Source organism: Mustela lutreola, chromosome 4 (genome assembly GCF_030435805.1).
Source record: "Mustela lutreola isolate mMusLut2 chromosome 4, mMusLut2.pri, whole genome shotgun sequence".
In the NCBI taxonomy this organism is placed as follows: Eukaryota; Metazoa; Chordata; class Mammalia; order Carnivora; family Mustelidae; genus Mustela; species Mustela lutreola.
In genome coordinates this window covers 58,295,612-58,308,251 of record NC_081293.1, presented here as the reverse complement: position 1 = coordinate 58,308,251, position 12,640 = coordinate 58,295,612, and the positions used below count along the sequence as shown (strand labels likewise).

At 34.6% G+C, this 12,640-nt stretch overlaps 1 protein-coding gene across 2 annotated transcripts in view; it reads right to left on the bottom strand.

Moving 5' to 3' along the window:
• CTNNA3 (catenin alpha 3) overlaps positions 1 to 12,640 on the bottom strand; it is a 1,866,967-nt gene that overhangs the window by 1,638,610 nt on the left and 215,717 nt on the right. For both annotated transcript variants that reach the window (XM_059170124.1, XM_059170125.1), the window contains exon 5: positions 11,328 to 11,447. In XM_059170124.1, coding sequence (XP_059026107.1) covers positions 11,328 to 11,447 — 120 coding nt within the window. The remainder of the gene's footprint in view (positions 1 to 11,327; positions 11,448 to 12,640) is intronic.

The window sequence follows — 12,640 nt, the reverse complement described above, 5'->3', positions numbered from 1 at the left end:
ATTTATCCTAAAACTACTCACAATTACTTCTGTTCTTCAGTATCACCAAGAGTTTTTAGTCTAAGAGCTTGATTTTAGAGTGTGTTCATTGATCTCAGGTCTCATATAAAACCATACGCAAGAAGTATGTACATAAAAAATGCACAATGTAGAATAATAACATCTATTTCACTTACACCAACATTTTTAAAAATTGTCATTTTCATTTTTTTCATATTGATATCCTAATGACAATAAGAAATTACTAATTTTCAATAGAAGCAATGTATACAAATAGTTATTACCAAGGGTAAGAAATAAACCTTCTAAAACTTCTTAAAAATAAAGAGTAACAAAGATATCAAGATATTCTCTATGTCTGCAGGGCCAGATGTTTGGAGCAGAAGAAAATGCATAGCCATTGATATAAGTCAGTCATGAACACCACATGTTCACAAGTGCTAACTTACTAGCATATATTACTTAATGCAGAATCTAATTTAAGCTTCCTTCCCTTCATAAATACCCTGCCGCTGGTAGGTTCATGGATCCCATTCTTACCCATTATGTTAGTAATCAAATACCTTAAATATCTTAAGCCAGAAGTTACATACCTCCTGTTTCCTGATAGATTTCAGAGCTTCCAACTAGTTTAGTTCTTCTAAATTTAAAACAAAGTTCAGGTACATTTAATCCATTTACTTCAGCTTAGTCTAGGTTTAATATTACCCATGTTCTAAGTAAAATAAACATAGTTCCTCAGTTGTTAAATGAGTTTAACCTTAAGTATGCCTACTCTTACTACATGGTATAGACATGTTTTATTAGAGGGAGCAAGAGGCAAGCTAAAACTTTCTGCCCAATATTTTCTCAATACAGTATATTGATGCTTACCAAAAATTCTCTTTATTTTTATTGGACACATTGTATCACACCCCAGGACTTGCTTCTCTGACCCAAAGTGAAAAGTGATGCCTCTACCCTGAGAAAGCAAGCCTCATTGAGCTTACATTCAAAAGCTGACAGAGAAACCCCCAAATTTGGAAAATTTACCAAAGTTACCACAATTAGTTTCTCTAAATTTACACATGATGATTATCAAAAATGTCAAAAGTACCCCACTTTTTTTATAGCTCTCTTCATTAATGTATTTTTTTCCTCTTTCAATTCTTCCTTCAAATTTTTCCTTCATACTGTCAGCTTCCATGACAGCCCTCTTTTTTTTTTTTTTTTTTTTTTAATGTCTCTAACATTGAAGCTGGGAAAAAGACCAAAACTCAGTTACCTCTAATTTTACAAATATAAATTTAGGATGAAGAAATAAATGTCTAACTATCAGCAATGAAACATATGGTGGACCATTTCCTTCTTCTACCAATAAAAGTACCAAGAAAAGCTTCAGTAATTCCCAGTGTGTGAATGGAGAACTTAGCACAAAAGAGATAAATACCAGTATCTAAATCAGGGTCAAGAAATAAATAGCAAACAGTAAAGTTAAAACAAAATATAGAACTTAATTCAGAGCACATGAGCACACACACACAAAGCCCTCAGAATATTCAAAAGAGTTTCATCCCATAATCTAAGTACCTCCTCTCAACAATCAACACCACACTTGGAAAACCAGCCACAGGTCAGCTGCTGATGCTGTATGGATGCAGCCACAGATCATTACCTACCTAATTGTGTGTATATCTAATAGGCTCATACAGCTTTTGGAACAAAGGTTTTATAATGGAGTAAATGATAAATACTTAACTATGGTGCAACCAGATGCTATAATAACATGAGCAGCATTTATATAGCAAATATTAGAATGTATTAATGCTGTATGTTACAACAGAGAAAAAATTAGATTCATAAAAATACAATTAAGGAGAAGAATGCAATGTATATTATAGCTTAATTGTGGCAACTTGCTAAAATCCCATAAGTGATACTAAAAATATTAAGCAAGATATAGTTAATAATTCAGTCAATGAATACAAATTATCAGCTGCTCATAGAAGAAAGAAGGGCTATTTACAATGTAAAAATTCAAAGATAACCCATCTAAACTGTAATATGACTCTGAAGAATATTAATTAGATGACTTTATATATATTTTCTGTCATTTCAAACCACGGTATATGGAAGAAAACCTAAGCATGCATATACCCTTGTAAATCACTGATCAAGATATAGAGTAAACCAGCCATGTTGCTCCATCTTCTGGTGGTACTTCCCCTTACCTAGATGTATTTCACTATGTGTTTCTACGGCTTTCACATTTGTAGCATGAGAAAAAAACATAAAAGCTAATAAGTTTCCTCCTAAATAGACAAATCAAATCAAATAGACAACTTGAAACTGTCCAAATAGGGTATTTTGAAGGGCAAAAATCGAGTATCCTTTAAAAAAAAAAAAAGATGAATAAACTGAATTTCTCATTTTATATTAAATTAGCCCTCAGGCAATAAGCCCCTCACAAACAACTTACTATCTACAAAAGGCTGCACGATTGGTGTGTGCGTGTTAAAGCTCTACTGTCAGCAAAACTGTTGGCCTCTTCTTAGCAACATCAACACTTCCTTTGAATTTTAGCCAGCCGTGCTTTAGGTGCACTCCCAGCTCCACTATTAATACAGGAGTTACAGCTATAGCAGTAATCTTTTCACCTGACAAGGATGCAGTAACAGTTGTTGTTGTTTCCTAATTGTGCGCCCAGGTAGAGCACTACAACTTAGATACACAAATATATTACATTCTTAACTCTTCTTCAGCTTCAATTGTACCTTAGACCCAACTGCTGTCATATTCAAACTAATTCTTTCACTTGGGGCAAAGATGTGCAAAGAACAACTTCTACAACTGCTGAAATACATAATCTACAAAAACACAATATTTATGTACACAAGCATGTCCTTTCACATTGAAAGAAAAGCACCAAAGGTATAAAATATGTGATGAAGGATATCATAGTAAGGATGGCAATACCTTCTATGTCCTACATGTAGACACAAAACTTACTACTGAATCATCACCCAAATCTAAAATATTTACTAAGTACTTACTATTGTCCAGGGATTGTATTAGGCTTCTGCGATACAACTGGAAATGATACTCTCCTGTAATTTATTATTTAAACTCCCTTCACACTCAGAATGTAATCCATAGATCAGCAGCATCAGCATCACTGAGGAGCTTATTTGACTCTCCTGTCTTACTCCAAACTTACTGAATTAAAATGCCTATTTTAACAAAATTTCCCAAGTGATTTGTATACATAATAAAGTTTGAGGGGCACCTGGGTGGCTCAGTAGGGTAAGCGTCTGCCTTCAGCTCAGGTCATGATCCCAAGGTCCTGGGATCAAACACTCTATCCGGCTCCTTGCTCAGCAGGAAGCCTGCTTCTCCCTCTGCCTGCTGCTCCCCCTGCTTGTACTCTCTCTCACAAATAAATAAAATCTTTAGAGGATACAGGATCTGGAAATTATTAAATCAAAATTCTTCTGCAATATAAGAACACAATGATGTTTTCTGTATTTTTTTGTGTATCTGTGTATTGGAGTAATTGAACTAAATGATGTTTATAATTTCTACCTCTTCTAAAATATTGTAATATTACCAAATTGTCTTTTGTTGTTGTTGTTGTTTTTTAATGGTGCTACTGAATGACCTCCATTTATAGGCATTTCAATATCTAACTGTATACATATAAATTTAGATGTTGAAAGTATCCATATCTATATTCAGTTTATAAACCAGAGATACTGAAGGATCAATACACATATTATGCTGACTTAGGCTAAAGGATTCACAAAAGAACCAAAGAAAATGTCACTCCCTGCCACTGTCCCTGTTCTGCTATTAGATAGCCTGTGTACAGGCTATCTCCACGGGCCTCATTTTTCTCATCTCTAAAATAAAATAGTTGGGTTAGATGAATTCCAAAGACTCCTTAGTTTAAGATTCTGATACTTGTATGCCTTTTCAGTCTGCATCATATGCCACCACAGCTCATGTCCTTGGAGTGAAAATATATCCTCTTTGCACACACAGATCTTTTTCAAATGATCAGACTAGAGAAGATGCCTTTTCAGAGTTAACTCTTTTAGGACTTTAGTTCCTCATCAATAACTAACTTTTGTTGACTATCTTATAGACTTAGGTATATTACTATAAGACAGGCAAAAGTAAGTGCATATTGATGCAAACACTTAAGTTTTTTAGCACCCTAAAATTCCTATCAGCATTGTATATTTTGAAAACAACCCATAACAAAGCATTAACTATTTCAATAAGCATTCTCCACCATAAAGTAACTATAAGCTGCCCATGAGGCAAACTATCATAGCAAACAACCTTGTAAAAAATTAATAAATCTTCTCTGGTGCATGAAAATCAGCTAGTATATGCCTGATTCAACAGCTTTCTACCTAAGTGCCACCAATAAACTGAACCCCAGAGACAACAGATGGAAACAGAATAGCAAACCTTGGAATTTAAAAAATGTTTCCATGTTTCTACTTTACTAATTAATTAGGAGATACCTACTTGTCATGACTATTAATTATATACAATGTAGAAATCAAATTTTAGAAGGAGAACCAATATATAATATGCATCATTTTGATTATTTAAATAAAGGATGAGGTTCTTACATAAAATCTATAAGGTTTTGTAACTTCAGACTGTAACTATAGAAAAAGAAATTACCCTATAAAGATCTGCAGTTTATGAAGTAGTGAAAATGATTAGATGACTACTGCAATAAGCTAGAAATTAGGAAATGTGAATATTAATTCTGACTCTGTTACTGGCTTGGGATGACCTTGAATGATGTATCCAACTTTCTTCTCTCTCCATACCAGAAAAGTCAAGAATAAATGCAATGCCGTTGTTTTTTTTCTATAAGACAAACTGGTGCAATTGAATAAAAATGGAATTGCATCTGTAGTGGATAGAATAAAACATGGGGTTTATTTGAACTATGGTGCAGCACAGTCTTATAATTCAATATTTTTAATACCTGTGCAATAAATTTTTAAGTAATGCCTGAAATGCTTTGGGATCTTCAGAAACAGTTTTATAAATGGCATAAATAATCATTTTACTTCATTGGCCAAGTAAGAAATAGAATACTATCTAAGGTAGACATGAAAATTTTAATGTAGCAGTCTTTGGTTGACTTACTCTTAAAAGGAGTAATTCAATCAGAACTCTTTCAAGAGAGTTGGATTAATTACAGAACAAGGAAAGGAAGAAGGATCCTCTCCCAATTGAGCTACTAACATATTTCATCTAGCCAAAACCACTGAAGTAAATCTACTGCTTCTAGAACTATTGCTCTAGAAGCTTAACACCTCCTGTTAATGCTCATTTAGCCCCCAATTACACTCTTTCTTAGACTTCATCTGAATAATCCCAACTGCATAGGTACTTTCTTTTTTAAAGTTTAAGTAAAACATATTTACAACTTCCATTTTCATGGTAATGTAATGGGAAGTTAGTTCTACATTGTACTGTCCTTACAGATAAGCAGTTTCTAGTGCAATATCATTACATATCCCCTCATCCTATATGATCTATAACATTTTTATTGCCATAAATCTTTACACTGATGAAGACTACTACCAGAATTCATCAACTTCCTCTTCTCTATATGCTAGAGTACAACAACAACAAGCCTAACATTATTCAGTTCTGTTTTGCTAAACACTGATTTCAGAAGAGCCCGACATTGTTGTCTTGTGTTCTTGAATTCCAAGGTGAGCCTAGGATTATTCTCTATGTGGTCAGTCATTATCCATCTGGAATTGTATTTTTCAATGCAAGGTTGTTAACCTATAGTTATTCTTACTAAATAAATTTTTTCTAATTTATCTCTATTTTTCCTCATTGATAAGGAATCATTTTAAAGGCGGTTCTTATTTACAAAGTATTATGTATCCTTCTGGTTTGGGAGTTATCTGAAGGGATTAACTCATTCAACTCAGTGAAAGAAAAAAGCAATGGTTCATTCTTGAATATCATCACTAAAGAGAGAACAATAATGTGCTGAACAACAGCACAAGGGAAGTTTAGGAACATAGGATGTAATTATTACATGAGTTGGGATTTGGCAGAACATTGGTTCTGAGACCTTATTTCTAACACAGATTGCCATGGCACAATACTCAGGACCCCTTAGTTTTACTGCCCATCAAGAGACCACAAAACAGATTAGAAGCAAATAATGCAACTGCTTTCTGAAAAGGTATCTCTAGTTTTGGGATTTTTGTTTATTTGTTTGTTACACAGATCTCTGACCCCTACATCATCTATATCCAGAAACATTCCATCTGATATGTTAAGAACAGTGCTGAACATTATGTGCCATACAAAACTGTACAGAATAGAGAGTATATTCTTCTGAAACTTACCATTATGGAAGATGACTTATAAGAATAATATAAAACAACATCATAATAACTGTCACTTATACTAACCACATGTCAGGCATGGTACTAAGCCCTTTATATACTGATTCCTCTATGTACTTTAAAGGATTTAAAGCATTTATGTACTTTACGTTTTACATACTGTTTTCTTAAAACAGGCCATGAGTTAGGTGTTATTTTTCTAACATTTTAAAAAAAGAACTATGATGCCCAAGGTGGTACAAACAGTCTAACTAGATCTGGCTGACTACAAAGCCATACTCTAACTTGAGCTTATTGAAGAGTAAGCATATAAGCAATAAGATTCTAAATTGTATGACATGGTTAAAAGCTAAAAATTATAAAAAATAAAAAATTTTTAAAAAAAAAGCTAAAAATGACAAAGAAGGAAGAGTTTACATATTGACTAAAGGTCATAGGATAAAGTGCCATGAGGGAGGCTAGACTTTGCTTTAAAGAATGATTAGCAATTAAATAAGCAAATAGAAAAGGTTGGTATACTCTAAATACCAAGTTTTATAAACCTTGTGAAAAGAGCAGAAGGCCAAAATAGCATGGCATATTTAGGGAGACAAGAGGGAGAGCAGGGGTATGTAATGTGTTCCAACATCCTGTATCTGAAGTACAGGATTTTAATTTTGCATATTTTCACATCACTATGTAAATGTACTTCAGTCTTCATAATGTTCAACTCAATAATGTCAACTTTAATTTATACCAAAGGACTTCAGAAACCTCTGGGAAGGGGATATGTCTTATAATGCTATTATAAGTATTAAGGGTAGAAAAGAGAAGAGGGAATTAAATTTGAGTACAGAAAATCAAACTTTATTTTATTTTATTCCACAAAACCAAAGCCCCAAGGAAATTTCTTGATTTATAACCTCTCAAGTTAATACATAAATCTGGGCTCTATATAATAACTGAAGCTTACTTTTACCATTCCTATGTAACATTAACCAGGAAGATAAAAACCAGTCAAAGCAGATAATCTCCAAGAATGCATCTCCAGATAGTAAAAACTGAAAAAGGCTCCAGATTCTCAGGCTAATCTTGCTTTGTCATCTGGTTACTTCAAGCTGATTCATCCTGGTAAACCCATCACTTCATCTATCAGGGCCTCCTCTCACCTTTTCCAACCAAAGCTATTTTCAACATTAGTCTTTTTGACAGAAGGAAAATGGAGAGATGCTTGTGCCCCAATTTAAAATACAGCCCAAGGTACTGAAGTATAAGCACTCACTCTTAGAAAGAAAGAAAGAAAGAAAGAAAGAAAGAAAAGAAATAGCTAAATGCACAGTTAGGAGAAGAAGTACAATAATTCCAAAAAAGAAAGGTAAAAGACTAGAGCAAAGTACTCCCAGGAACTTTCTGGCCCAGGGGTGGGGGGCTTGGGGGGGGGGGGGAATCTCTGAGAATGATGTTTAAAATGTCATAGGGAGGGACAGAAAATAAAATCTAATGAATGAGTCCAAGAAAATAACTATAATCAATCCACTGCTCATTCATAATTCACAGTTAAGGTGACACTAACATTTTGTGTTTATTTAAAGAAATGACTGGAAAATTATTAATGTTGGGAGAAAACCTAAATAATAAATAAGCTAAAGGGTTAACCAGGAAGCCAAAGGGTTAATGCCCTTCTGAATTTTAAAAGTATAGTAAAATACATCAATACTAATTGCCTGTAATCTGAAACCAAAACTTCAGGTATGCTTCCTTGTTCTTAGTAACAAGAGCACCAACAAGTATTTATTGAGCATTCGCCATGGGTCAGATACTGTTGTGAACACTGCAGAGAATACAGCATTGAAGGTGACAGACGAGGCTCTGTCCTTATGGAGCTACGTGCTGTCACAAGAGGAATGATAAATATGGTTAGACCGAGAAACAAACCATGACTAATCCTCTGGTACAAAGAATCCTGCCTTATAAGGCAGAATCTTTCTTGCTGAATTGCAATTTTACAGAAACCTGAATCTTTTCCAGCAGAAGAAACTTAGTTGTGTGTGTTTAAAAGGTTTGGAGGCCTTTTAAGGCGTAGGATTGGAGATAAAAGGCAAATCGCATCACGTCAGAGAAGAGTTGATGTTGTTTTGACTCTCTGAACCCTGCCCAAACTAATTCCTAACAATTCATTTGTGGCTTTGGTACAGAACTTGGTTGATACTACAAATTCCTAGGAAGCTCTGCTACATTTGGAAACAAAATGGGAGGTAAACAAAATTTGTCTTTGCTATCCTCTGCCATCTCCCTCATTTGCCATGTCTTTTTGTATTCCTCTCTTTTTTCCTCCTTATTTTTCTATTTTGAAAAATTTTTAATTCTTCAAAAATCAATGTTTTCTTTTACTATACTATTTTCCCAGGTCTCCTTCTTAACATCTCTTCAGGGAGTCAGACTGGGGGGTAATAAAAAGATACACAGTATAAAACCAAGTACAGTTTAATTTCCCTCATTTGATCCCTCTTATCATATCCCTACAAGTTCCTTTCCCTCTTTTTCATCAGTCTTTGGTCCCTGACTTTCTACTCTATCATCCTCTTTCCACTTCCCTCAATTCCCCTTCCATTCTTTCGAAATCAAGAAAAATGATCATTAAATATAAGGAGAGCTAGAGTTGTGTAATACAAAAGGATTGACAGTATGTTATGTGTACAGTTAAGTTCATTACATAAGGATTTGTCCCTTTGAGTTTAAGACACTGCCTTGTGTGAATAAATTTCACTAGAACCATGGTTACTAGATATAATACTCGGAAGATTGTGAAGATAAAGTTTCATGCATTTTCTTAGCTGTCTAAAGACATTATTTCAAAAATCGTTTTGTGTTTTCATATATACTAAAAATCTGCATGAGAGAAAGAGAAGTGGAGAGAGAACCCACCCTGTTTTGCCTCTCACCAGGTACCCACTTTCAAAGATCTCTTTACGCCCTGGGTCTGGCATCCCTAAAATTGTCTTCATACTGCACGCCGAGGCCTCCTCACCTTCCCATCCTCCAGCCTGCCTCCCTGCAAGGTACTGGGAATGAGACCTGGAAAACTCCCAGGTCTAGAATCAGACTGATTTAGATTTAAAGCCCAGCTTTACGTCTTATTAGCCCAGTGACCTTAGACAAGTTACTTAACTCTTAACAGTTTTCAATGGTGCTCATAAAACCATCCCCATTGTACTGTTATAAACATTTCATGATCTGATCCATACATTTACTAATCACAATATGTGGCATACAGTTGCCTTTAATAAACATACATATGATTTACATATACATAAGCGTACATACGTTTACACCATGTGCCCGTCTTTTCCTCAAACACACATACAATTTACTTATCTGTCTTTTATTCAGGCAAAGTCTTGCCCTTCTACCCTTGAAGCATTCACATTTTTCCAAATTCACAATTAGCTAATGCAAGAATCTAATCAATGAAAATGTGCTAATAAGAAAGGATGAGAGAAGAGGACAGTGACTATTGCCTGCCAACTCAAATATCCCTCAGAGATAAAATATGGCTCTTGGAAACAAAACTGTACTAAAAATTGCATAGGCCAGCGCAGTGACTTACAGTGAATTTAAAGCAGCACCATCTGGGAGATTCTTGTAGTAGCTCTGTATAACTGTGACCCACTTCCTTTACATGTGCTAATATGTAAGCCATCACTAATTTTAAAATAAGTAAATAAAACTTAAATGGATATTGTGTCCTTTGACATATAAATTAAAGTATATGAAGAGATATTCCATTTACCCCACAGCATTCTACAAAATAAAAGTAACTCTCAGGAAAATAGGGCAATGGAAAGGCTAAATACCCATGGAATGTCAGTGATAAAGCAAAACCTAGAACACAATTCCCTTTTCAAGTCAATACTTCCAGACCATACCACAGTGATTTCATAAACTGAACTTAAAAAAAAAAAAAAAAAGAGGCCCAGCTTTGAAAACTTCATCCAAAAGATACAAAATCTGTGAATCAGGCAATCACAAGAGAGTCACACCTTTGCCATACTAACATGAAAGACTTAAAAAATGGACTCGGTGCTTGGCCATGCGAGTCAGCCACTTAGTCATTTTTCTAGACATTATCCATCATTGAACACATTCCTGAATTTCATGCAACCTAATTTAAACGTCTATCTGGCTGTTCTGATGGGAATAAACATTCAATCAGTAAAAGCTTGACAACCCTGACACCTAGTGGCTCTGAGGAAATTGGTGAGGATCAACTTGGGAAAATTAGCTAGCTAGTTACTGTGGCAGCATCTCACAAATACATCAAATTTAGTGATTACTAATTTTTTTATACTAATTCTGAAAGCAACTTTATAAAAATCTATTTTGGTTCTGTATTTATTTGGAGGTCTATACAAGGAGGCTAAAAGCTTTGCATTTGTAAAGTACATTTTCCTTCCCCCTTACACATTTAGCAAAATTCCACTAATCTTCAGAGATCAAACAAGAAAACTAAAGGTAGATTCATACTTTGGCATATTCATTATTCTTTCCCTTAATTTTGTACGTACACCTATATCCTTTTTCTGGTCATCAGGTGATTTTTCTCCTCAAGTATCCCCCTGTCAAATATAAAAGCCATCTGGCCAAGCCATCACAGAGGTTTCCTTTATGACATTGAGGCATCCTTAGTCAAAGGGTAGTTACAGCTTCACAAACCAGCAGGAGTTTTCTTTAAGGGAGGTATAAGGACACATGTGGAAACCCCCAAACTGCACATCTAAAAGCAAGGACAACAATGAATTCTTCAGGAAGCCATATGAACGCAGCAGGTCAGCACAGCACAACACAACCTATTTCTGCCCTAAACATTAGAAATAAGTCTCCCTAGATCCACTTATACCTGACAGGCAGAATGGCAGGAAGCATAAAGTGTTCACCTCCTCCACCAGGAAGAGTTCTGACTCCTACCTGCTGACGTTTGAAGGCTAAATAATCCAGATTTTCCAGCTCCTTTCCAAGCTTCTGGTAGGTTTTCTGGAGGTCAGATTTATTGGAAACATTTTTTAGAGACTCAAATGTTCTTTGAAACTGGAATTGAAAACAAAAGTAAATCATTAGGATAGCAGTACATTTTTCTCAAATGCCTAACTAGCTGAAACAGAGAAATAGTCAGACTGAGCCTCAGTTTCTCTCATTCATAATCCAGAGTGAACGCATGCCAATTGTCCTTCAGTGAAATGATTGTAAAGAATTAAACTGTATCATAAGTATAACCAACATTAATACATGAATGGGAAGCATGTTTAATCCTCATTCTAACAAAAGAGCATACTGCATTAAAAAAAACTGTTTTAGCATATACTGTTACTTCTAATGAAAAAAATTGTGATGAATGTATTATAATTTCAAATCATAATGAGGAAGTACTAAGAAAGCTCTCACATTCCAATCACAGAAACAAATATATATAAAGGTAGCTGCTTGTCTCTATAGAAATATCTATACAAAATCAGCACCCCACAAACTTCAACCAGGAAGATCTCTCAGATCTTATATTTTGAGAAGGAAAGAAAATTAACAGTTTTGTGATTGAAGCATATGTAGCACGTTCAGCAAACATTTATTCATTTCTGCTCTATAACGCAGATGAGTTATAAATCAGTTCTGCTGAATCAGAATGCTTCTGTTCATTTTTAAGTCAGATACTAGATAAACACAAAGGAGACAAATTGCAGTGGATCACAGAATATTGTTCTGCTGCTAATAATTAATTAAGCAAAGGGAGATCACAAGATATTCAATTCTTGGTTTATTTTAGTAAATTAGAACATACTTTGGAAGATCAGTGATTGAAAATGTCAAGTAATGTCACCTGCAATGACATTAGCATTTGCTCGCTCTCCTTGTCATTTACCTCCCATATTCTCACTGTGTGCATTTAGACAGATTTCTACAGAGAGAGACTTCACCATTTTAAACACACCAGAATTCCATGGACTATGATGCTATGAGACAGGCTAATAAGATTGTATAGAATATTATTAAGTTTCCAGGGAAATTATTTGACCTTACTATTCAAACTCTGTGGGATAAGTCATATTATAATGGCATTCTACTGAATTAAATGCTCAATTTCATGAAAGCAACATGTTTATCTCAATCCAAGGTGACAGAAGAAAAAGAAATGGAAAATAACAGTGCTAAGCTTCCACAGCGCTACAGTAAATTAAATTCAACAAATAATCTTTTGGAACCTACTATGCACAAGGTACTATGAATAT